The sequence below is a fragment of the Gopherus evgoodei genome, chromosome 1 (genome assembly GCF_007399415.2).
Source record: "Gopherus evgoodei ecotype Sinaloan lineage chromosome 1, rGopEvg1_v1.p, whole genome shotgun sequence".
In the NCBI taxonomy this organism is placed as follows: domain Eukaryota; kingdom Metazoa; phylum Chordata; order Testudines; family Testudinidae; genus Gopherus; species Gopherus evgoodei.
In genome coordinates this window covers 39,224,742-39,251,853 of record NC_044322.1, presented here as the reverse complement: position 1 = coordinate 39,251,853, position 27,112 = coordinate 39,224,742, and the positions used below count along the sequence as shown (strand labels likewise).

Genomic DNA, 27,112 nt, shown 5'->3' with positions numbered 1-27,112 from the left:
TGGGTGGAGATACTTCATCTGGCCTTTTACAGTGTTAAGTGTAGATGATAAAATTATTTATGACCACATTGTCTCCACATGCTCATGTACATTGTGCTGGGGCATATGGTTTGTAAAACCTATTCTGACATTACTATTGATTTCTTAGTATTTGTCAGCTCTCAGACTCCACAGGAACATTAAGTCCTTAAATAGTCAGCAGTTATAACAATGGGTTTGTGGGAATAAGAAGGTTCATACATTTTCACACATTACTAAATACACACTAAAATTTGTATTTAAGTTTTCAGAACTTTCAGCTAGCTACAAAAAAAAATTGTTTTTTCTTTCTGTTGGTTTGTACGCTATTTGAGTGTGTGTCTTGAGCCTTTTGTCATATATGTGAGGATGTGATGGATTATCTACTGCAAGTTTTCAGTGAAAACATTCAGTTCTGAAACGTCTCAAACTGCTCTCATCTGTTTCTCACTCACTCTCAGTCAGCAGTTTTATCTTCAGTTTAGCTTACTAAACCTGCTTATAAGTTGCCATCAGAAATTAATATTTTTTTTTACATAGGCATTATTAGATTTTTATCTCTAGTTTCCCTGAAAGTTAGAAAAAGAATGCTGATTATGTTTATTTTTAAATAACATCTTCAGTGAAAATACTGTGGCTAAAGGCCCTGTCCATTATAACTTTTAAATTAGTTTGTAACTGATTAGGCCATATAGGATATACTGTACACTTCTTGTTCTACCTACAAACTTGAGGGACTGTAACAGGGTGGCATTCCTTGAAGGCTAGAAGGCCTGCGGCTGGTCAACCTTGATTACTAAGGAGTGTGCTGTGTTAGCAACCTGATGGGGTCTGATGAAGGACAGGTGATTCCCCTGTAAAGGAAGATGTGGGGAATGATCAAGGATCAGAGAGTGCTAGAAGTGAGTGGGCTGTAGCAGAGAATCGGGTCTAGGAGTGGCCTGCCAAAGCAGGAAAGGCCCCAGGCAGGAACGCCTGGGAGGAGGAAGAGAAACCTTTGTTTTGTGTGGACTTTTGGATGGACTTTGTTCTGGGATTTTAAGTTCAGTGTGGAGTTAATTTTATATGAAAAAAACCCGGTCATCAAGGAGGGGTATTTTTGACCACAGAAAGCCTGTGTGAATTTTTTTTTGAATAGTCCAAAATGAGAAACTGAGACAGGCTGCTTGTAGCATGACTCCAGGTCATATAAGATGGCGTACAGGAGGAGTCTGTCTTGTTACAAGGCAGCAGGTTCAAAATGAAGGGAAGTACTTCTTCACACAATGTCATCAACCTGTGGAACTCATTGCCCGGGGATGTTGTGAAGGCTAAACAAGTAACTGGGTTCAAAAAAGAATAAGGTAAGTTCCTGGAGGATAGGTCCATCAATAGCGAAGATGGTCAGGGATGCAACCCCAAGTGCTGGGTGTCCCTTAGGCTCTGTAAAAGCAGCAAAGAATCCTGTGGCACCTTATAAACTAACAGACGTTTTGGAGCATGAGCTTTTGTGGGTGAATATCCACTTCGTCAGATGCATGGGATTGCCAGAAGCTGAGACTAGATAGTAGGGGACGAATCACTTGATAATTGCCCTGTTCTGTTCATTCTCTTTGAAGTATCTGGCATTGGCCACTGTTGGAAGACAGGATACTAGGCTAGATGGACCATTGGTCTGACCCAGTATGACCATTCTTATGTCTTTATATTTTAACATTAAAGGTATTTATTTACTTTCATGCTACCATGACTGACAACTAGAAAAACAGTTGAAGACAGAGCCAATTTTCCTTTCACAATTAATACTACCTGTGATGGGGTATATCAGACTCTCTGAGGCCCCCTGCTGGAGGCCTCATGCCCTGCCACATCCCACCCCAAAAAAGGGAAGTGGAGAGGGTCTCCAAACTGCCTAGAGGGGCTGTGTGGGATCCAGCCAATCAGGGCCCAGCAGCCTAGTATAAGAAGAGCTGCAGGGCCCCCAGATGGAGTTCAGTTCCTTGCTGGAACTGTAGGAGTGTGGCTGGGGTGTGGCTGACTGACGAAGCTACAGAACCTTGGACAGGGCAGCGCTGCCAGAAGCGGAGGAAAGCGAGAAGGAGCCTTGAGCTGGTTGCTGAGACTCCGTTAGGATGAGGCCCTGAGCTAAGAGTGAAGATGGTGCAGAGCTGCGAGGAAATGGCCCAGGGAATCCGAGAAGCCCCGTAACATGATTAAAGGGACACAGCAGATGGCTGCTGCCTACAGGGTCCCTGGGCTGGGAGTAGTGGGCAGGATTGGGTCCCTCCTCTCCCCCCCGCCCCCATTAGCCACTGGAGGAAGTGGCCTGGACATTGAAGCACCCAGAGGGGGAACTGAACTATAGTGGCCCAGCTGGAGAGCTGTAACCAGGATGCCCCAGAGGGCGAATACATTGTCTCCAGGGCAGGGCCCTGGGGCACTGCCCGATCCCCTAGCAGGGACACTCTGAGAGAGAGAGTGTACAGGCACACACACTCAGCCAAGGAGGCACTCACGAGAGGTGAGTGTACCCTGTTACAGTGCCATTTGATTAGCTTTGTAAACCTCCGCACATTCATCAACACAAACAGCAACATTTTAGAAGGTACAAAGAATAGCTACATGTGCATGGGAATCAAAGTAAGAGTAAATTGGAAAATGAAAGAGGCAAAGTTTGAAACAGCTAAGGCCATGTCTACACTGCCACTTATGTTGGCAAAACTTATGTCCCTCAGGGATGTGAAAAAGCCACTCCCCTGAATGACATAAGTTTTGCCGGCAAAAGTGGTAGTGTTCACAGCTCTGTGTTGGTGGGAAAGCTTCTCCTGCCAACATAGCTACTGCTGCTTATTGGGGGTGGTTTAATTATGTCAATGTGAGAGCTCTCCCGTCAGCATAGAATGGCTACACGAGAGATCGTACAGTGCTGTAGCTGCATCGGTACAGCTATTCCACTGTAAGGTCTCTACTGTAGACATTGCATAAGAGAGTGTTAGCCAGTGCTAACTTCAGCAGTGCAGCATAGAGCAAATGTGAAAATTTGGAGATACTGAAATGGAACGCTGTGAAAGTTTCTTTGTGGAGCCAAACAGATAAGATTGAGAGCTGTTAATTCAATACTCTAATGAGAAATAGCCATGGAGTATAAGGGGTATGAACTCGGAGATACACTTTGAAATTTGAGTAATAAATTGGATCCTGATGGAACTACTAATGTTGACTTTAAAAGAGAATCAACTTATACTCTGATACCTGAAGCAAGATTGAAGAAAGGCTAATCTTTCTGAGAATAGGAAGCTAGCTGCTTCCCCACAATATCATATCTGGTAGTAACAAAGACCTTTGCTGATGTGCTCAGGGCTTATGGACACTTATACTGGTATACAAGTGCTTATACTAGAATAGCTTTTTCCTCTCCAGGAATAAGCTATGTGGCTATAAGGCACTTTTATATCAGTATAACTGTGTCTACAGTAGGTCTTTTACTGACAACACCCCTAAAAGACAGTTATACTGGTAAATCTTTTAAGAGTAGATCAGTTCTTTCTGTCACACCAACAGATCTGGCAGCAGAGGACTCATTTGGGCAAAACTCCCACAGAAGACAAAGCGTGGGACTGAATGTATGAAGTCACTAGTTTTTGTCCAAGGGTATGACTGCACTACGAAGACTACAGTGGCATTAGTAGGGTGCCGTAGCTAAACTGGCATAACCCTGTAATATAGATACAGCCTACACTGACTGAAGGGTTTTTTTCTGTCAGTGTAGGACCACTGCCTCCCCGAGTGATGGTAGCTACATTGACGGAAACATTCTTCTGTCAACATAACTGCATCTACATTGGGGGTTAGGTCGGCATAGCAATGGTGTTTAGAGATGGGAGTTTTTTCACACCCCTGGCTGATGTAGCTATGTCAACCTAGCTTTTAACTGTAGACCAGGCCTAAAGAATGACTGAAGATCTGGCCCTTATCTAGCTATAAAAGCTGAGCTAAGATTTAAGCTGCTAAACGTCTGATGCTGATCTTGTTTACACTGATACTACTACTTATAGCAGTAATAACTCCACTTAAGTCAGTAGAGTTATACATTGGTTTGGCATTGTTAAGTGAGGTCCTAACTATGGAACTGCTGTAGCTTGCCTCCTGTCTGTGAGATCAGCCAGCCCATAGACAAGAGGTTAACAGTGAGATATTACATAGTCATAGAAAGTAATGGTTCTGATTTAGCAACTGTTCAAGTAGGATGGTGCGTTTTTAGGAATGCTGTCATAATGAAAAAAAATCAAAACTATGGAAATATAAAAAATAATAAATGGAGTGTTACAAGTATTGTTTAATTCCCCAGACAACCTTTATTCTCCCACTTTAGTGCAAATAACTAGAGTTCTGCTTGAACAGTGATTATGTTTGTTTGTTTTTTTTATTATCCTTTACAGTGCTTGGAAGAATCCTGGGGACTTGACAGTGTAAAGAGAAATATAAGGCCCCAAAGAGTTTAATTTTAGATGTACGTGATGTGATGAGGGAACGGAAGAGTGGACAGATTTGAATACAGTATTTGCCCTACAAGAGCAGATTTTTCAGCCTTACTCTCTAATTTTCTTTTTAAGACATTTTGTTTTTAAACTTTGTGGGAAGGTGAAACTTCAGCACTACAAGGAGTTAAGGTCTCCCTCAAGTTGTGCCTGCTTTGGGGATTTTCTGAAATGTCCCCAACATTAGCTTTCTCCACTGGTGCTAGCCATGAACGCTAGTGTAGAGCTACTGCCAGTATTCTCACCGTTATGTGATCTAGACCTGCTCTGAGCAAGGACAAAAGCTTTGAGCCTTCTCTACACTAGAAATATAAAACACTACTGATTCCCCATTGCTAGCATTAATAGAGCTGTTTTAGAACTAGATCAACAGTAGGATAATTTTGGAGACTCCGGTGTGGACTCAGCCTTAGTGAGACCTTTAATTCTTCTGGAGTGTTGAAATTCATCCAAAGGTGGTGGTGGTTTAAGTTATACTGAAATGGTGCACAGGTGTGTGCTGGACTCACTGCACAGCGGTGAGTTTCACCCTATGTGAAGCAGTATGCACACCTCTAGTGCTCTTTACAAATGCTGATGATAGTAATGTGTGTGGATCTGATCTCACTTATACCAGTATAAAACAGGAGTAACACCTTTGAAGTCAGTTGGGTTACACCAGTGTAAATGAGGTCAGTACTGGGGCCCAATGGCCTGAGTCCTGTACATACTACACACATCTGAGTTATCCCACTGATGTCACAAGTCACACTCATACTTAAGTGCTTGCAGGATTGGGGCTGCCTGCTAGATAATAAACCCTTCAATCCCACTGGTGAGCAATTGCTTGTAGGATCCTCTGACATCAGTGGGACTACTTAGCAAGTAACTGATCACCAATGGGAGTGAGATTATGATTTTGGTTTTGGGAGGATTATGTTCTTTGTTGCATCAGTGCTTTATGTTATCAATTACATATCTAGGCCTAAAAATAGACATACTTTAGCATCATGTATTGGAAAACAGAAATTAAGCACTACTATATGGATCTGCTACTGTACTTTAGGTGGAGTGCTGCAAATGGTGAACAGTCTGTCTGTTTGCACAGGTTTATTGCCCAAGATGGGAGTGTGAACAGCAGATTAGGAGATGATATGTGACGTGTCCTTTCCTTAGTCTAAAAGTACAAGGTCATGGAATGAATGCTTTGCCTTACTAGTTGCACTGCAAGTCTGTTCAGCTGTGTTTTTCTCTAAGGAAAAAAAAATAAAACAAAAATACAGAATGACTCGAGTCAATTCTCTGCTCTCTCAATGTGTATGTGGAGCTCCATTATCCATGTCAAACACTAAGGTAGGTCTTTCTAGGATCTTATATAAATCTGTGTTCTGCTGCTGCTATCGGAAGAGTAGTTTTTAAATGCCAGATCCTCAGCTGGTGCAAACTGACATAGCTCCATTGACTTCAGTGGAGCTAATCTTATTTACACCAGTTAGAGTACTGGCCATTAGCTAGGATCTATAGATTTGTTTAAGATTAGTTTTATTTGTTCTCTACAGAAGTTGCAACAGAATTCATAGTTTACCTATTTGCTCTATTTATAATAATAAATTTTATATTGTCAGTGGAATAATTTAGTGCAGAATGTTACCTGTATTGATTCCCCCCTCTTATTACAATAATCAGATTAAATATTTAGACTACAAGGAACAGTTCCTTCTAGTACCTAAAATTATTGCACACAATGATGCACTCAAAGGACCAACAAAAATTGGCTGCTTAATGATGGTGGCCTGCCAGAAAGGTGGGCAAACACAGATTGTGCATGTTCTGTGAATATATAAAATTCCAGCAATAGAAAATGGCTGAAATGTGATGGTGCCCAGCTCTAATTGACAACCAAATATTGTATCTTAAGTGCTTTCCTTGTTTGCTGAATATGTGTCATTTCTAATTTTTTAACATTAGCATAAATGTAATATGGCAAGCTGAAATATTTGTTATTTAGAAGCACTGAGAAGATAGCACCTATTTTCTAAATTGTAATGCAAGCTATAATAAAAAATGGGCTGGAGGAAAGAGAGGAAGGAAGGAATGAAGCAAAAGCAAACAGCACAAGCTTGTGGTATGTTTGAGTTATTACAACTAGGTCTGTTAGCTCAGCAGTGATTCATTATAGCCATTATAGCCTGTCTTTTTTTTTAAAGAGCTTTCTAATCCAGCTGTTTGAATTCTCATCAGGCATCCATCCAAGTTGGCTGTCAGCCCAGGGACACTATTTTCCTTCTCTTTCTTTCTCTTTTGGTTCTCAGTCAAAATTGTTTAAAAAGTTAAGTTGTTTCTCTGCTACAGAGCATTATGCCATTTGTAGCAGATTCATAACTTTTCTGGTTCTCGTGTACTATTAAAGCTGCTTAAAAGAGTTTCTGTTCTGCATTTATCATGACACAAGGGACTGAAATCTCTGTTACAATCCATTGTCTCCGCCATGGGTCAAAGATGGTTTCATTGAAGCAGCCTTAATTGACCACACAAAGACCATAATATAGGGCCAAGTTATTCCTTTTGATGTAAAAATCTGTGGACTGGGAAAATATACCTACAAAATTCTGTTGAATTGGAGGGGCTGCTGTTCTTCCACATGGTTCCCTTACTAAGACACAAAGGCCAAGGGAAAGAAGCTAAGGACACTGAACTGAATCCTGCTGTTCTCTAGAGCTGACATCCCTCTATGCACCTACCAAGCTTTCTTCCCACCCAGTATTGGTGGTGTGGCAGGTGGATGTGCTGGTCTGCAGTTAGTTCTCTATTTTTGACTACCTGTATACGCATCTTGTGCTTGTCTTTGGAGGTGTCACAGAGCAGAACTTAATGCCAAAAAACTGCTACGTTAACCCACAAGTGACTTTGCTATGTAAGCTAAGACTACTTCTACTAAGAGAAAAACACACAGACCACATGCCCTACAAATTCTTCCACAGTTCACCACCCCAAATGCATGCAGATTTTGCCCTGTGCTAAGCGGCAGCACAGAGGATGCCTGTGGCTATGTACTGTAGATGAGCAAGCAGCTGAGCAGCCTTTTCTCCTCCATTCGACTCCACATCTCTTTTCTATGCAATTCCCATGGTTTGCTCCCCTGCACACTGCTCTGAGGGCCTATAGTGTGCAACATCATTGTTTACAGTGGGTTGATCTTAGCAATTACATTTTATATAGATGTAAATTGTTGTAAATTGATAAATACATTATAAATCAGGCAACACAGTAAGAGTTCAGATTTCCCTTTCAAGAATCCACACTGTCACAATGAAACTGTCTGAAATTCACTGTTCATGAAAGTAATTAACAATCTGTACGCATAGTACCAGCAGATCTACAACACTTTTGAAAAGGGGGTAAGCATGGCTATCTTCATTTTAGAGACTGAAGCAGTAGATCCTATGACTTGTCCATTGTCACACACTAAGGACTGGTCTACACTGCGGGGGAAAATCGATCTTAGATACACAACTTCAGCTACGTGAATAACATAGCTGAAGTCGAAGTATTTAAGTTCGAATTACTCACCGTCCTCACGGCGCGGGATCGATGTCCGTGGCTTCCCCTGTCGGTTCCGCAACTCCGTTCGGGTTGATGGAGTTACAGAATTGATATAAGCGCATTCGAGGATCAATATATCACGTCTAGGTGAGACGCGATATATCAATCCCCGAGCAATCGATTGCTACCCGCCGATACGGCGGGTAGTGAAGACGTACCCTGAGTCCCCTGTACAGCTACAGAACTAGAGCTCAGTTCCCTTGATTCGCAGACTCAGTGCTCAGTCCACAACTACCCTTGTTAGCTGCCTGCAATGTTACCTCTTTTCATTGTGAAAGGAAAAGAGAGTAGAATAATACATTTCTGTTAAATGTTTGCCTAAAGCTCTTCTTAAAAAGAGAATACCGTGTATCATATTTTCTGTGCAGACATTATTTTCAGGGTGTTTGTTCAGCAAATTCGGTATTTATGTCGGGATCTGTTGCCACTGGGAAGATAAAAATCGAATCATACTAATGTTGTTAGCAATGCTCATTTGCATAATTCATGCTTTTGATTATGGATCATTGTTAGCCATTACATACAGTGTAATATCTCTGTGGCAAAGTTATGTATTTAATTTGTTCCTGAAGTGACAGTTTCATTTATTATAATATGGTGTTGTTTATGGGTACTGTAACACTTTTATCGCAAGTTAAACCATATGCCATATGAAAAACATATTTTAAATCTTTCTGTATCGGAAACTGCTGTGGCTTATTTGACTTGTTCACCTTTAAAAAGGTTGTTATTGATGACCAGTGGAGGATGTCCCCATCCCAGGATGAAGAAAGGACAGATGCACAAAAGTTCACTCCCAGAAGATGGGGCTCTGGAAAAAGATCTCGGCCAAGGCCACTCTCAGACTATGGTCAGCTGGCAGTCAGGAGTTTCTCAATACCAGAAGATTCAGTTGCAGTGGAATCTCAGAAAACAGACTGTGTAGATCGTGAAAGTCAGCCTGGATTGGCTTCTGTGGAGTCTACGGCTCAAATCAGTACAGTAGGTCTGCAAAGAGGGCGAAAACGAAGACCCATCTCTGTAATAGGTGGGGTCAGTTTCTATGGGAACAGCCAGACAGAAGAAATAGAAGATCTGCTGACACAAGTAAGATATAAGATGTGCTCTCTGCAAACTACAAAAGACTCTTCCACTTCCTTGCCTTTATCTTCAAGCTAGAAAATAGAGTGGACATTTTCTTTCTTCTCTTTTTCCAAGCTGACATCACATACTTTGTTTCGCTTTCCTTGTCTCTAATTTTTAGTAAAAAACCCCCATAACATAAGATATTGACTTCTGAATAATCTTGCTTGCATTGTAAACTAACCTTCTTTCTTTCTTGGGATGTTATTTCCAGTAGCAGTTTAAAAATGCTTATTTGTCTATGATAAGGTCACATGTATTTTTTATTAGTCTACAACACACAGGATGTAGGATTCAAGTGAGAGGTGCATACAAATAATATTATAAATACAATAAATTATTCATAATCCTTTGAAACTGATCCTCTTAAAAAGCTATGGGTATGAACTGCTTGGTATTAGCACACATATAGTTAAATGGATAAACCATTCAAAAACATTATAGAACAGACCAGGATCCCAGACTGGATGTCTCAGGGATTTGCTAACATGAAATGGAGTCTTTCCATTGACTTTAATGGGCTGTGGCTTTTGCTTAAATATGCTTATGAGCAGCAGCTAACCAAAATTGATATAAGCTGACAGCACTTGGGTAGCTTGTGAGAAATTAGTGGTCTCAGTCCAGTTTCTAATTGACAGGTATTTACACAGGAAAAACATACACTACTTTACTCCTTGGGGAATTCTGCCCAACTGTGCAATGCAGAATTTTGTAGAAACTAACGTGTGGGCAGAGTTTTCTTTCCCTCTGCAAAATGGGCTGCAGTGCTGTTGGCTGCCACTAGGGGCCGCTGGACCCAGCAGAGCCCAGCTCGCACATGAAGACATTACAGGAGGAGGGGGAGAGGGCTACTGGGTTCCTGACAGCTGTAGATCCCAGCATGTCTTGAGGGAAGGAGAGGGCGGTGCACAGGAAACTCCATGCAAGCATGGGACTGATCATCAGGCTGTTTCTCCTTCTGGATCGCTGGGCTTCAGAGGAGTGGAAGGGGGCAGAGAAATAGGAACTGGATTGTGATAGGGATTTCTTTAACTCTACTCCTGGGGGAATTTTTTTCTGTCTGTATTGTTACAGACATACTTGTAGACAGGTATTTTGAAATAAATTACCAAAATAATTGAAACTGGCGTGATTATGTGGTGTTATTTTGACAAATAAAATTTGCAGAATTTCAGAATTTTAAAATACTGTGTGCAGAATTTTTTTTTTTGTTGGCACAGAATTTATTGGTGCAGAATGCCCCCAGGAGTAACTACTTGAATTGAAGCCTTCATTGGCTGTGCTAAGAGGTCAAGGAATGAATACATTTGGGAAATGAAAGCACCCCTTTCTGCCCTAGAGATAGACTACAGAACTGAGTTGAGGCAGTGAAAAGAAGCCTTCTTAGTTGTACATGTTCTACAGATAGAGAACTTTGGTCTCAAGTCCTATCCACAATGCATTCTTTCTGTTAACATGTTCTCCATGTAACAAAAAAGTTTGAGAACCCCTGGTTCAAGCAATTGCTAAATTGATTGAACACAGGAAAAAAAATGTAGCATTTCCTTTAAAAGTACTTTGAAGTTGTTAAAGAGACCTGATTGCTCTTAGTCTTAATTGTCCTCATGAGACTCTACCTCATGCTGGGAAATTCAATGAGGTGTCATTAAAAGCAAAGCCCCCACTGAAAATAAACAATGATCCCACTTCCTAAATAGGAATGCTAAAATAATGACAGGTCTTTCAGAGTTTTCTGTGAAAACTATTTTTTTAACATGGATATTCTAATGTAGTCAGTAATTCTTTCGCTGTGTAGTATAATACAGTTGTCTTTTACATTTTCCTAATCAAAAATGGCTGGATTCTCGAGGCTGCACTCTTTTCCAGCAAAATGGACTGAAATCAATGGAAGTTTTGTCCGTGTACAGATCAATGCTGCAGTCCCTAATAAAACATCTATATTGTTTAATTTAGTTAATTAAATACTTAACATTGTGTTCACGTGAGCCCTTAGCATTATTATCAAATCTATGCCTTCATGAATTGTGAATAAATAATAGCTGGTTTTCAAGAGGTGCTCTTTAATACTGTTAGGGCTTTAAGTCCAATCTACCTTGAAAGGTGTCCTGTATTTTCTGAGACTTACCTCAAGGGATTTCAGCAATATATTGTCATTTTTTAAAAAACCAATCTTTGCTACAGGGTGCAACTTACTTAAAAATAACCTCACCTGTTTCCCACTGGAAACAGATCAGTGCTTTCCTCTTGAAGAGCCAAAGAACAGAGTAGGTTTTTTTAATTGTAGCTTTGCTGCCACAAAGATGGGGTTAAACAAATACATTGTTTTTGGAGTTAAGACCAAAAATATGGGACAACTTCCAAGGTAGGTACATTTTTATGACCAATAACAATGGACATTTAGGTCTCAATCCTACTCCCATTGAAGTTCAATGGCAGTTCTTCTGTTGCCTACAAAGGGATCAGGATCAAGACTTTAATGATTAAATTATAATTGACCAGGAATAAATACATTAAAAGTAATTGGCATTGAGGATATTGGGTGTTTGTTATGGAACAATTCGGCGTTGCTTTTCTTGCTTTAGTTCAGTAGTGCAGTTCTGAGATATTGATATGCCATAGGAGAAAATAATTTGTAAAAAATGAAATAATAATTATCATATTAAAATATATCAAGATATTTTTCAGTCTGGTGTTTGGTAGTTAAATTGCTACTTAAAATGTATGAAAAATACTTATGATTAAGGAACACATCAGAACTATTTCATAAAGAGCTTTTAAAGCCTAATTTTCATGCAACAGATTTTTTTTTTTTTGAAAGTGTTGAACATCAGTGGAATGTGAAAAAAGTGCTGTTAACTCATTTTGTTTTGTCTGACAACTTCGTGTGAGGGAAAAAGCTTTCAAGCAATAGTAAATCAGTCATACCAGTGCGTTAACAAATAGTTCATAGAAAGGATCTGGTGTTTCTATATGCTTAATTTACAAGCCTAAGAGGAAAACAATTAAGAGACTAAGGCCATGTCTATACTAGTGAGCTTACAGCGGCACAGCTGTACTGATGCATCTGCACTTCTGTAAGATCGCTCGCATAGCCGCTATACCGAAAGGAGAGAGCTTACCAGTCAACATCATAAAACTACCTTTGTGAACGGCAGTAGCTGTGTCGGTTGGCAGGAGAAGCTAAAAGGTGCCTAATTTACGTTAATGTAGACTCTTTTCAAACAGGACTACATTAATGTGATCTAGGTACCTTTTAGTTCATGCTAGTAGGGTCTACACAGGGCAGTGACAGTGCAACACTTCACTTTACACCCCTGTAGTCCAGGGACCATGCAGACAAGCTCTAAGAAAAAAATCAGGTTTAAGTCTTTTTTTGGTTTAACTTTAAAGTATGTTCCTCAGCAGCAGGATATTTATCTTGAACAACATTCTGGGAAATTAACACACCTGGTTGTATGATTTCTATTCTTTCTTTCCTTTCAGTATTTCCATTCTGTTACATATTTACAGTTGGCTGACATTACAGTAAACTATTCTGAGATGTTAGCTGCTAGAGCATTTAGACATGGAATATTATGGAGCAAAGACTATAAAGCAGAATATACAGTGTCACTAAACATAACAGAAGGTTATGGAGTTTTTAATATAACAGAGAACCTTAATGCTATAAGATATTTACCATAATATTGTGTATGGCATGTGATGCTCAATCAGTTTAATGACTGCTTGAACTAGGGTTTCTTAGTGTCCATATAGTCAGCTTGAGAGTGTAAGCAAACCCAGTTTCATACCTGTAGCTGTCTTTGGCTTCCTGGTAGCTTTTACTACTACTAATAATGGATTTTCTTTTTTCTCTCTGTAGCCAATAACACGGCCGCCTGTTCCAGCCCACCAAGTTCCCCCCTATAAAGCTGTTTCAGCCAGATTCCGGCCCTTCACCTTTTCACAAAGCACCCCCATAGGCCTGGATCGAGTGGGACGGAGGCAGCAAATGAGAGCATCTAATGGTAAGTTTTACAGGTCTTTTTAAGGGGTTGCAAACCAAATGTGTTACAAAAATGGAGAGAATGGGCCAATTCATCAGTGCCTTGGATGGTGGGTGTAAACTACACATAGGATGTAAATGGTAAAGTAGCTTATGATGAAGCTACTTTATTTTTATACCTTTTTCTGTTAGTGCTTGTCCTGCTATGCTCAAGTTACACTTGTGTTGCACATCCACTGAATGTTAAATTGATTCAAGTTGCTTCCCTTTACTATTTGAACTCATATTTCAATCCATGTACTCCCTACTGCTCTCTGAAGGCTTGCTGCATTAACTAAGGGCATGTCTACACTGAAGAAACGCACCCCAGAGCGCTGCAAGTTTCAGCACTGTAAAGTGCCAGTGTAGACAGTGCTCCAAGATATGCCCCTCGTGGAGGTGGGTTTTTTTAATAGAGATACACACCCATCTATATCAGAGAACTGAAAGGTCATCAAGTCCAGCCCTCTACCTTCACTAACGGGACCAAGTACTGATATTGCCCTAGATCCTTAAGTGGCCCCTTCAAGGATTAAACTCACAACCTTGGGTTTAGCAGGCTAATGCATAAACCACTGAGCTATCCATCCCCCCACAGCTATGGCTAGCGCTTTAATGTTGCTAGTGAAGACATGCCCTTAAGGTGTGAACTTAAAGTCCATTAGAGCACACTAAGCCTTTGTGTGAAGGCTCTCATTCAGAAGTCAAGTGGCAACTGCTGAAAGAGAGTGTTCAGAGAGGGATTTAATGAACTTTAACTAAGGACTTTAAATTCACACCTTTAGTTAATTCAGATTAATTTCCAGTGTAGAAAAACCCTAAATCACCAAAGGTTTTGTCCCAGAGATTTGTATGGGAGTTGCACCTGCTTGTCCCAAGAATGAATGTAGCCCATGACATTTATCCAGTTTTATGTAAAGTACAAATCCTTAGAAAGGACTGTAAAATCAAATGCCTTTTTCAAGCAGTGTCTTTTAATGTCCTTTTGATTTGCCTCTTACATTTATTCTCCAGTTCTACTTATCATTAGCACTTACTTGCCACATTATCGCAAGCTGATAGCACGAACAATAGTGTCATCTCATAAATCATTAATTGGCAGGAGGTTAAAAAGAAGCTTGGTCAATACCATCTGTCTTCTTTCAGATACTAGAGAACATCCTCTGAGCAATTTTACTTATTTTTCATTATCAAGGGCCTAAAAAGTCAAAGTGTATTCTTCACATCAAGCCCCTTCACTTCAGTATTCTAAAGAATAGCTGCTGTAAAGCCACTTGCAACCTTCACTGAACTGCTCTATATATACATGGAGTAAGTAGTGTTGAAATCAGGGCAGCGCTTTAACGTGGGCTGCGTACCGGCCCGTACTGGCTCACTTTCACCCCTGGGCATAGTGTACACCCACTAAAAGCTGTTTTTTGGGTCTCTGATATGCAGGCAGCACAAGTAGAGATGATGTTCTTGTTAGGGGTAGCAGGAACATGTTTGGTGGGAATTTAGATTCAATATTCAGAATTTCCCAACAGACTTGACTCTTATTCGATTTAGAGTTACAGTTAATGCTAGCTGGACATGAGAGGATTTAAATGACAATTCTCCCTCACCCACAGCCAATCAGAGCTTCATGGTGGGGTCAGCTACTGTGCAGGAAAAAGATGGAAAGTAAAGGAAAATAAGGTTCTGTCGGGGCCTTACCACAGATATTGGGAAATGATCTGGCAGTGGTTGCAGGGAGTTTTTTAAGTAGTTCCAGTGAATAATGGAAGGTCACATAGTTAATTTGCCATTTTTTTAACGTATTCTGATCTTTTCCCTTTTCCAGCTTTAGGGTCTGGGAACCCACCTGGGAGGGTATTGGCTTCAGGGTGAGGAAAAGGTCTTGGCTGCTGGGGAGATCGGATTCTCTGCTTGCCTGCTGCACATTCTTCTCCTCTTCCTCATCCACAAAATCCTCTTCCCTGTTGCGTGAGACTCCCCCCTTGCAGGTGTCCACAGACAGTGGTAGGGTAGTGGTAGGGTCCCCCTCTAGAATGCCATGCAGCTGATCATAGAAGCGGCATGTATGGGGCTCTGACCCAGAGCAACCGTTTGCCTTCTTCGTCTTTTGGTAGCCTTGCCTGAGCTCCTTAACTTTCACGCGGCACTGCTGTGTCCCTGTTGTAGCCTCTCTCCACCATGCCCTGTGTGATTCTGGCATATATGTTAGCATTTCTTCTTTTTGATCGGAGTTCTGCCTGTGCAGATTCTTCTTCCCATACAGCAATCAGATCCAGTGTCTCCCGTTCACTCCATGCTGGAGCTTGTTCGCGATTCTGGGACTGCTTGGTCACCTGTGCTGCTGAGTTTGCCATGCTGACCAAACAGGAAATGAAATTCAAAAGTTCCCAGGGCTTTTCCTGTGTATCTGGCTAGTGCATCAGAGTTCAAAGTGCTGTCCAGAGCGATCACATTGGAGCACTCTGGGATAGCTCCCAGAGGCCAATACCTTCGAATTGCATCTGCACTACCCCAAATTCGACCCAGCAAGGTCAATCTTAGCACTACTCCCCTTGTCGGGAAGGAGTACAGCAGTTGATTTTAAGAGCCCTTTAGGTCGATGGAACTGTATTGATTGTGTAGACGCATTGCTTATAAAATTGACCTTATGCAGCTGAATTTGACCTAACCTCATAGTGTAGACAAGGCTCTGAAGTGGACCTGAGGATATGAGAAATCTTACTCTGGAAAAACCTGATTCTGAGGCCCAAAGCCTAAGATTAGGTTTTCATTTTTATTTTGAAGCAACAACTTCTGGGCAGTATTGATGTTTCTTCTTTCTTCCTGGAAAGAAGGAGCTGTGTAAACTATACAGTTGTTACAGCTTGAAAAGAGGTGGAATGTGGCTGGATCTATGTTCATCACAGGGCCGATGCAACCATTTAGCGACCTAGGCGGTCACCTAGGGCACTAGGATTTGGGGGGGGGCGGCATTTTCTTTGGCAGCGACTGCGGCGGCCGGACCTTTGGCTGCTCCGGTCGCCGCCGGCATTTAGGCGGAGGGAGCTGGGGCAGGGGAGCGTCAGGAGGACCGCCTGCAGCAAGTGAGGGTGGGGGGGCACACAGGGGAACTCCCCGCCCCAGCTCACTCCTGCCCTGCCTCCACCCTGAACATGCTGATTGGCACCGCAAGCCTGGGAGGCGGGAGAAGTGAAGCAGCGATAGTGTGCTCAGGGAGGAGGCGGGGCAGGGGTGAGCTGAGGTGCGGGGGGGCGCCTCAGGGCAGAGGGGGGGGTGCAAGATGGAAGTTTCGCTTAGGGCACAAAACATTCTTGCATCGGCCCTGGTTCAGCATGTTCATGTACATGGCCTAGAACCCTGCAAGCCCTGCTGAAGTGCTGGTGCAGAGTTGTGTTCTTATTGTGAGGAATGCCTCATTTTGGCCTCTCTTTTTGTGTCTGAATTTATTTATGGATGCAGTTGATGTCATTTAGATTTTTACACATCTGAGTGTGTCCTCCGTTATTTGTGCTTCCTCATTCCCTTCCTTTCCCCCTTCCCCCAGTCCTCTTGTGCAACAAGCAACTGGCCCACAATAACTCATGTGATATTTTGGCTGCCTTGCTTAGCATGGGGCTGGGACCACAAGGACATACAGAACTTTTGGGGGCAAACGCTGGTCCCATTGAAATCAATGAGAGTTCACTATTGACTTCACAGAGACCAAAGCCAGGTGATGTTAGACAGCTACCATAATTAACAAACAGATATTTATTGGTCCCTTGAGTTGCCTCTGAAAGGAGTTTTCAGTGTAGTGAGATCTAACCATCTTAACTTGATTTTTTTGTCCATATTTTATGCTATTCCTTTTTCACCTGCCTACTCACATTCTCAGAGGTGTGATAGAGTAATTCAAAGGGGTGAATCTGTTTTATGTTATAGTTTTAGGATTTTGTATGGACAGCACTTGTTCAGTGTGTATTCTTCAGTCGTTGATGCAGATCCCCAGGTTGGGGGCTCAAGCAAAGGAATTTTCTATGGATGACACATTTTTTAGTTGTTACTGATTTGTATTGCAAGACACCTTGCAACTGTGCTGTATATGTGCTTTTCATAATATACAGTAGCTTATTGTAACTGTGATTATTCAGCAAGTCTGTTCTCAGCAGGGAATTATGGTGCAGTTCAATGATTCAGAAGGGAGAGCTGTATTTTTCATGTCCATTGGTTGCCTTCAAAATGCAGCAGATCCTGGATTTTGATAATCAAACGTCATTAATATTGTGTTATAAGTTTGGCATTTCATTCTCTCCCTGAAATGGTACAATTGGAAACCATGTGATTTCTGTGGGTGTTGTGATATGCTGTATGCAAAGTCCCTTGGTGGTTTTCTGAGCATCTTACTAGAGAAACCAGCCCCTAGTAAAAGGACTGGCATAGCTAAACAATATTGTTTCCATATAGAGAATCAGTAATTCTGAGTCTCATCCACATACATATAGTGCCATGACTACTTCTTTTAAAATTATTTCAGGATTTTCTTTTTATATCAGTTTTCAAAAAAGTAGTACAAATGAAGGTTGTTGAAGAATACATGATTTGACTGTAGGGGCAAATCCTGCCCTTGCCTCTAGAACCGATGCAATTCCCCTATGCAAAGGAGAGCATGATGCTGGGGTGATAGATGCTAATCTCCATAGCATCCCTTGTGCTCTGACATGAGAGGGTTGGTGGGGTCATTGCTGAAGTGGGCTATGGAATGAGTGGAGACAAAGCTAAGTGGCTATTCGTGTCCTTCCTTCTCTACCCCCTGTGGTAGAGTTACAGTGAGGCTGCGGCCTGAGTGAGGGAACACCTCCTCTGCCCCATCACAGAGCAATTGGCTGCTGATTAGAATTTGGGTTATAATGTAGTGATAGTCGCTTATAACCAAACAAATATACCACAGTTTAGTTGTGAAGTAACAACAGCATTTAAGAACTGTGTGAAAAATACCTTTGGGTGTATAGTTATCCTACACATTACATTTTGGAATAATATCATAAATGTACAATCTTATGCAAAGCAGTATTGGAAGACATATTTTGGCATATGGCTAGAAGAAATTGCAACTCATAATAGCCTTTTCCTGTGACTTGGAGTAGAAGAGATGTATCCTTTGAATTTAAATTGAAACTCTAATTCACATTTAGCTGCTTTAATGAAAAGTAGCAAATACCCTTGCTGGCACTGACAGGACTGAAAAACATTCTTCATTGCAGTGTCATTAGCTACAGTGCAGTAGACTGTAAGTACATTATCAATGAACACTGTATATACAGGTTTTGTTTCTTTTCTGTAACTTCCTCCCTAAGGGTACCCCATGATGTCACTGATCCACTAAACCCACAGCTATACGGGAACAGTGAATGAGCTGTCAGTTTCTAAGTAGGCTCTGGCCTGATATGCACATACAGAAGCTCAAAGCAATGAATAAGCTGTTTCTGAATTTTCAGTAGCTCAAAGGCTCTAAGCCTTTCTGGATCTCTGTGAATCTTTTAGGACTAAGCTTCACCTATTAAAGGCCAAGCCCCTACTCTGTACGTTGTTTTTGACAGCAGCATGGTAGCCAGGGGGGAAATGGCACGATTTTGGAGTCTGGAGAGCCTTCAGATGGGTATGTGTGAGTAGAAGGTTCACTCTTCTTATTCTCTGTAATGTTTCTGATTTAAAATTTTCAAGTGTTAGTGTCACTAGGCTTGATTCTGATCACATTCATGTTGTTGTAAATAATGTAAACTCCACTGCAATCAACTGAGTTACACCAATGGAAAGCTGGATAGAGATCAGAATCAGGCTCACATTGTCTTAAGTTTTTGCAATCATTAGAGCCACAAGGATACCCATCCCTATCTGTAAAATATTTACTCCTGCCAGTAAACATTAGAGGAATGGATACAGAGAGTAAGTGATTGGTTGTTTTTTAAAATCTAGCTACCAAGGCAGTGGAAGCCTCTTGACTAGTAGGGAATAATGAGCAGTTACCAGCCCAAAAATTACACTCATTTTCATCTTTAGTTAAATGTTTTCGAGTATTTATGTCTACTATCTTTGCTGCAACAAACCAGTTGTCAGTACTGACATTACAATGCAGCTGTAAAAATGAGATCCGGGATGAAATTTAACACATCAGATTTGAGGCTAGAAGCTGATTTTTATATATTAGTTATTTATAGATTTTCAGGAAAGCAATGTCAGTGAGTTTTAAATGATACCACTTTTAAAATATATAGTTCTATTAGTTTTCAGATTTGTAACCCTATGGCTGAGAGATCTCAACTTTTTAATAGGAATTTTGCAGCTCCTTGACTAGCTCTATGAGACATTAATATAAATGTGTATTTTAAAATGTTTTGTGGTGGGTAGAATAACTGTGTTGTTTTACGTCAAGACTAAGGGCAAAATTGTGCCCGTCTAAAGAAAGCAAGCCACAAGGTAAATGTTTTAACTGACCTCTGCATCCTATGGCTTTGATTACTCTTGAAAAATTAGTATCCATATAAGCGGAAATGCTTGCAAGGGTGCAAGTGTAAGCACTAATATAGACGGGGCTATCTATACTGTCATGAAACCCTATGGGTTACACTGTACAGACCATCTGCATGGAATCCAAAAAACAAGGCAAGCCTCTCAGGTAGAGGTGGTTGGGAATTTTTTGGCTGACTGGCTTTTTGTCAAAAAATGCTGATTTGTCAAAAAAAAATTAGTGGAAATGTATAATTTTTGACAAAAGTTTTGCTGGGGAGGTTTTTCAGCTTCAAGATGGAATTTCTGGTCAAAACAAGAGTTAGACAGGGAGACATCCAACCTAGAATAGCCAATAGCCTGCTGGTTAGGTCACTCACCTGGGAAGTGGGAGGGTCAGGTTCAAGTCCCTCTTCCAAATCTGGCAGAGCAGCGACTTGAACCTGACTCTCCCAGGTTCCATGTGAGTGCTGTAATCTCCCCATCTCTTCTACCTTTTTTCACATTTCACCGCCCCTCCCCCCCCCCAATCCCTTGACTGGGGAAATTTTTTTTGAATCTTGTAAATTTTAATAGGCTAGGAAAAGCATTTCCCGCCTAGTTCTACTCTCTGCTTTTTTCTACTTCATAGCCTACTCCATGCAGGATTACACTGCAAGCCACCTGCAAGGGCAGTGTGTGAATTGCCCCTTCAGGGAGGCTACCCTGGCCCTGCCCCTTCTTCCCAAGGCCCTGCCCCTTCCATCCCTTCCCTTGGAGCCCTGAGCCTACCCCTCCCCGCACCATGGCCAGAGAAGCCCCGGCCCACCCGCCCTAGCATCTTGCGGCCACTGGGCAGCCCACCCCAGCTGTGCCGGTCAGCCCGAGCACCGGCCTGCCTGCCTCAGCTGCCCATGCCACTGGCCAGCCCAAGCACTGGCATGACCCCCAGGCCACTGGCCGGTCCAAGTACTGGCCTGACCCGCAGGCCAATCCGAGCACCGGCTAGTGTTGCCAGGTGTCCAGTTTTCGACCAGAACACTGAGTCAAAAAGGGACCCTTGTGGCTCCAGTCAGTACCACTGACCAGGCCGTTAAAAGTATGGTTGGCAATGCTGCCAGTACAGCGGGGCTGGCAGGCTCCCTACCCAGCTCTGTGTGGCTCCCGGAAGTGGCCAGCATGTCCCTCCGGCTCCTAGGTGAAGGGGCGGCCACAGGGCTCTGTGTGCTGCTCCCATCCCGAGTGCTGGCTCCACAGCTCCCATTGGCTGGGAACTGTGGCCAATGGGAGCTGCAGGGGGCAGCGCCTGCAGGCATGGGCAGTGTGCAGAGCTCCATGGCCATCCCTTCACCTAGGAGCCAGAGGGACATGCTGGCTGCTTCCAGAAAGTGGCTGAGGTAAGTGCTACCCAGAGCGTGCACCCCAATCCCTTCCCGCACCCCACCACCCTGCCCCAGCCCTGAGCCCCCTCCTGTACCCCAAACTCCTCATCCCCAGCCCCACCTCAGAGTCCACACCCCCAGACAGAGCCCTCACATCCCCCCCTGCACCCCACTCCCTGCCCCAGCCCAGTGAAAATGAGCGAATGAGCAGGGGTGGGGGAGAGTGGGCAACAGAGGGAGGGAAGATGGAGTGAATAGGGGCGGGGCCTCAGAGAAGGGGTGGAGCAGAGGTGTGGCCTCAGAGTGGGGCGGGGTCAGGGCAATGATTTTTGATTTTCTGCAATTAGAAAGTTGGTAACACTAGCCCCTTCTGGCTTCAGGGGAAGGGAGAGTGAGGGTGAGGCTCGAGACGGAGTATGGGTGGGGCCACGGCCTGGGTTAGGGGAGACTAACCTGGCCTATTATGCCTGCTGCCCCTGACTATCTGCCTAAGAGTCGTATAAAGATTAGGGCCCAAATTTTTAAGGGTATTTAGGCATTGCTGTGCTCAGAATTGCAATGCCTAAGTGTCATTCTCAAAAGAGACTTAGGCACTTATGAGCCTAAATTGGTTTTAACAGTCAATGGGATTGAGGCTCCTAAGTGCCTAAACTCCATTTGAAACTTAACTTAGGCCTGGTCTACACTGGTGGGGTGGGGGGAATTGATCTAAGATACGCAACTTCAGCTACGAGAATTGCATAGCTGAAGTCGATGTATCTCAGATCAACTTAGATTGACTTACTTCACGTCCTCGCGGCACAGGATCGACGGCCGCCGCTCCCCTGTCAACTCCGCTTTTGCCTCCTGCAGCAGTGGAATTCCGGAGTCGATGGGGATCACGTTCGGGGATTGATTTATCTAGTTGAGATGCGATAAATCGATCCCTGATAGATCGATCATTATCCACCGATCCAGGTAGTGTTGTGTAGATGTACCCAGGCTCCTAAATAGGTTAGGCATTGGAATCCTGAGCTCAACAACACCTAAATACCTTTTAAAATATGAACCTAAGTTCTTTCCCCTGAGCCAGGGACCCCTGCAGGAAACTATCTACCTACCTGTGACACCAGCCCAAAAATTTTAATGGTTTACATCCAGGTCTACTTCTGTGTAGCTCTGTTTGCTTCAGTGGGTTTATTCCTGATTTGCATGGGTGTGTAAATGAGAGGAAAATCACTTCCTAAATGTGGTGGTGTTATATTTTCAAGAGCAAAGGCACTTTCTAAGGGGTTTTGCCTTAGTCTATTGGCAGTTTTATGTTCACATTTCTAATTAAATTGTTTTTGTATGTTTGCTTTTCCGAGAAGGCTTTGATTAAACCAAATTACTCTGTTTCAAGCCTGTCACTATTGTTTTAGTTGTTACAGATGGTGGAACTGAATCTTCTGCCTTAGTTGATGACAATGGTAGTGAGGAGGATTACAGTTATGAGGAGCTCTGCCAACCCAGCCCTAGATATCTGCAGCCTGGAGGGGAACAGCTAGCAATTAATGAGGTAAGTGGAGGGTACATTCCAATATGTCTAACCTTTTGGTTAATGTGATGATGCCTCATGTGTTTTATATATCTATACTCAAGCTTGAGAGTCTGGGATCCAGACCTTTTTGCTGCATTATCTAATTTCTCAGACAGGTAATTATACAAGGACAGATTTCTCAAAGTACTCAGCTCATCCTGAAACAGGTTGTATTTATTTATCTCCTTGTTGTTTAATTATGCTTGTTTAGTTTTCTAGAGGTCTACAGATTGGTCTTTGCTGAGCTTTTGTCCTTCACCAACTTTTTCCCCCCCATACATTTCAGCTGATAAGTGATGGCAGCATGGTCTATGCAGAGGCACTGTGGGACCATGTGACTATGGATGATCAAGAGCTAGGCTTTAAAGCTGGGGATGTCATCAGAGTCCTTGAAGCTTCCAACAAAGACTGGTGGTGGGGAAGAAATGAAGACAAGGAAGCCTGGTTTCCAGCTAGCTTTGTCAGGGTTAGTAACCTACGTCTGTTTTTTTTCTACAAGGAGGGCCTGATTCATCACTGCATTATTGCAGCTTTACATCAGTTTCCTAGTAAAATGTCAGTATAACAATGGTTTGTTTTATTTTGTTAAATGTTTCTATTCTCGATTAAGCATTCATCTCTTTATATCCTTGTTTCATGCTGAATGCCCCAAACCAATATTAAATTGAAATTAAATGCCTGATTCTCCACTGCCTTGCATTTGCAAATCAAAATTGTAACTCCTTATGGCCACTTTTCACAGGCATAAAAACCTACACAAGGGACAGGGCAAAAGAGAATCAGGCCCAAATATCTGTCATCATTTGTGGCAGTTCTGTCCATAATGTGAATACCTTATTCGCAGTTCAGCCAAGAGTCTCATAACAGTACAGCTACTGAGGGATAGCTATAGCTGTATTGTATCATTAATTATATTACAGTAGCTTCTAGATGCCACAACTGAAATCGGGGCGCTACTGTGCTAGGTGCTGTACAAGAAAATTGTAAGAGACAGACCCCCACATAAAGAGTTTACCATCTAAATAGGCATGTTGAAGAAAGAGTGAGTGAAAGGCAGCCTTGTTGTTCCCATTTTACAGATAAGGAACTGAGGCAGAGTGAGTAAAGGTAAAATTTTCAAAAAGGTATTTAGGCATTGCAATGTTGAATAAAGCAAGGCCTAAATACGTTTAAAAATGTGAACTTCAGGCACTCTTTAAAATATTATTCTTAAGTGACTTGTCCAAGGGCACACACAGAGTTAATAGCAGAGCTGGGGCCATTAAACCCAGATCTCCCTCATCACAGTCCAGTAATTTAACCACATGGTCATTTTTCCTGTCAATTTTCCCATTTGTGTGAATTAGGTAAATAATGAAGGTGATGGGACTCAAATACAAAAATGTTAAATCTGACTTCAGAAAACTGTATGTTTAACTTTGGATATCAGTGTGAGTGTGAGTGCCCCATTCTTTGGGAAAGGAGGACACTGGGGGAAGGGAGAAATGACTGTAACTGATTACTTCAGATCAGGGCTGCCCGAGGGGGGGTGGGGTGCAAGTGGGGCAATTTGCCCCAGGCCCTGCGAGCCGTAGCCCGGCGGCGGTCCGGGTCTATGGTGGCATTTCGGTGGCGGGGGCCCCTTCAGTGCTGCCGAAGACGCAGAGCGACTGAAGGGTCCCCCACCACCAAAATGCCACCGAAGACCCAGAATGCTGCCGAGTGAGTACAGGTGCCACAGCTCCCCTGCTTTGCCCCAGGCCCCTGAATCCTCTAGGCAGCTCTGCTTCAGATCAGTATCATCCAAATTTAACATGAAAAATAAAGCCACTATTTATTGGAGTATTCGCAATGAGCACCCACTATTCATGCTCTCTCTAATAAATCTGCACTTCCGTTAACAAAAAATATAGGCAACTTTTATATGATGGCCTTCGGTTACTATGGTGAGGAAGGCCATATGGGTACCCAGAAAGAAAGAGCGAGCCCATTCCTGAAACCTTTACATTAGTAGCCAGTGGAAATACTTGCTTAAGAGTTACATGATAGACCTTTTTATGGAATTCTATATGTATAACCTAGGACTGGGGACCAGTAATATAATAATAATAATAATAATAATAATAATAATAATAATAATAATAATAATAATAATAATAATAATAATAATAATAATTAATTAATAATCAGTTATGAGCTGCCTCTGTTATAATTAAATACAGCTTGTAATAATTTTTAACATTTGTTTTTTTTAATACCTTGCTGCACTATTCTAGTTGTCTTTTCTGTTATGAATGCAGCTACGAGTTAATCAGGATGAACTTGGAGAAAATTGTGGTAGCATCCAGGATGAAGAGCAGCATGCAGATGCTAGCAAACATCGCCAAAAAATTGCTGAAAACAAGGATCAGATGAGAACCAATGTTATACAAGAAATAATGAACACGGAGAGAGTCTATATCAAACATCTCAAGGACATCTGTGAGGTACAGTGTCAAGCCATAGACTATGAGCATTCCACAGACCTAGTTTGAAGAAATATCCCTTATGAGTGAAAACTTGAGCATTTTCTGTTGTCAAAAGATTTATCCTTGCAATTCTAAGGCTGTCAATGAGAATGTTCTCTTATGCAGTTCTAACTCTCTTCTTTATTGAACACCATAATATACCTTTTTTAAAGAACACTTCATTTTGTATCTGTTAACAATGCATTGCTTTCCTGACTGCAGTTTCCACGTTAGGGGAGAGAGTCCAGCTTACTTAGTATTTGCTACCACTTTGCCTCTGTAGATAACTGTAAACCCATGTAATACTGTAGTATCTAGTTACAGTTTAGTGTCTGAACGTTTTGAAGGTGGCCTGCAGAGGAAAAAATGAAATATTGGATTGGCACTTTTTTTCTGGTCATTTATTATGTAATTCTATTTTTTAAGAATATTCTGCTTGTTTAAACTGCAAAAAGATCAGTAGTATCAAGACTTACCTGTTTTTTGCTGGAGTTTCCTTGGAGGACCAGAGACCAGTAGTAGGAGCTTTCTCACACCTTAATTGAAGTTTGAGCCTTTAACTATGAACTTTTTTCTCTCATATGTGGGTTGGGTGTTTGACTTAGAGTAGTAAAAAAAGAACCTGTGAAGGATGGTAAACAGCCTGACCAAAAAAAATCATGTCTCCATTCAGTTTGTTAGGTTTCACTTTTCTGCTTGTTATGTCATAGTCCTATTAGTTCTCTAGTCATATACAGAATCTTCCAGGAAAAATAAAAATAATAAGAGCTGCTCTTCTAGTGTGGCAAACACACAGATTATTTTTTATCAGGCCTAAAGAAACAAAACAAAGACACAAACCCATTTTTTTCAGGTAATCCTTAAAATTTGTTGCTAAATTTCAATTCCTTGAGCAAGATCATCATTAAGATACACTTACCCTGGCATAGATAAAAAATGTAATTAAATCTTATACATCAGGACATAAGCTATAAAAGGTCCAGGAGGAATTTTTACCAACGTGTATCTAACACATTTGGCTTGCTTCATGGTGGGTGAATTTCATCTTCCATTGAAGCACAGGTATTGGCAATTGCTAGAAGAATACCAGACTGGCTAGACCAAATGTTTTGAACCAATATGACACATCTTGTGTTGCTTTATGAATGTAAGAATTTATCTCCCTGACTTGTCCAACTGAATTGCCTTCTGTCTTCACACTAGCCCCAAGATGCTTGCCTCTTTTTTGCCATTTATTCTTTCAGGTACAATTCTGTTGCTCCAGCTACCAATTTCTATTTAGTTATTTTCTTTGGAGAGTGTGGATGTGATGTAATATGTGTGAGAAACTAATGTTAACTTTCATTGGTTTAACTCTGTTGCTGAGATACATCAGTACATACATTGATGTCAGGAGGAGTTGGAGCTCTCAGGATTTAGCCCTCTGATATTAATTCTTTAACATCACTAATCCAGATCATCTATGTTTTTTGTTTTTTTTTAAAGACAGAGTGGCTGTGTATTTAGTGGGCCAGTGCTAATGCACATGTTTTCCAAGGGGAATAAATGTACCCAAGTTCAGCAAAGAGTGAATCACTTATGGCTGTGCAAGCAGGACAGTGGTGTGCTTACATGTAGGTCTGAGTCAGAGAAAAATTTACTCTAGAGGCTGACCCAGAGTTACAAGACCTGCACAAGAAATAAGTTCCCTTGTGGGTGCCTGTGCACCAAAGCAAAAGGCAAAAAACACCAACTTGGCTTGGAGCATTGGCCCGTCCCTTAACAGGCTGGGGTTGGGAAGGTAGGGACATGCAGGTAGGGACACCCAGCAGCACCCAGAAATGGTATTCAGAAATTCCAAGAGTCTGCTTGAACCTAGTTACCTCACTGCAGCAATTGCAAGTTCTTTGGTGCTAGCAGCTCACAGGGAGATCTGGGAGCAACATGCCTGACAGCGTCCAAAGGTACAGACCTGGCAAACATCT

The 27,112-nt window shown here is 42.0% G+C and overlaps 1 protein-coding gene across 10 annotated transcripts in view; it reads left to right on the top strand.

Moving 5' to 3' along the window:
* SPATA13 (spermatogenesis associated 13) overlaps positions 1 to 27,112 on the top strand; it is a 288,804-nt gene that overhangs the window by 238,978 nt on the left and 22,714 nt on the right. For 9 of the 10 annotated variants that reach the window (XM_030562215.1, XM_030562174.1, XM_030562183.1 and 6 more), the window contains 5 exons: positions 8,841 to 9,203; positions 13,102 to 13,246; positions 22,505 to 22,641; positions 22,949 to 23,128; positions 24,942 to 25,127. In XM_030562215.1, the coding sequence (XP_030418075.1) occupies positions 8,865 to 9,203; positions 13,102 to 13,246; positions 22,505 to 22,641; positions 22,949 to 23,128; positions 24,942 to 25,127 (987 nt within the window). In that variant the 5' untranslated portion in view covers positions 8,841 to 8,864. The remainder of the gene's footprint in view (positions 1 to 8,840; positions 9,204 to 13,101; positions 13,247 to 22,504; positions 22,642 to 22,948; positions 23,129 to 24,941; positions 25,128 to 27,112) is intronic. The other variant, XM_030562210.1, reaches the window with a different exon arrangement.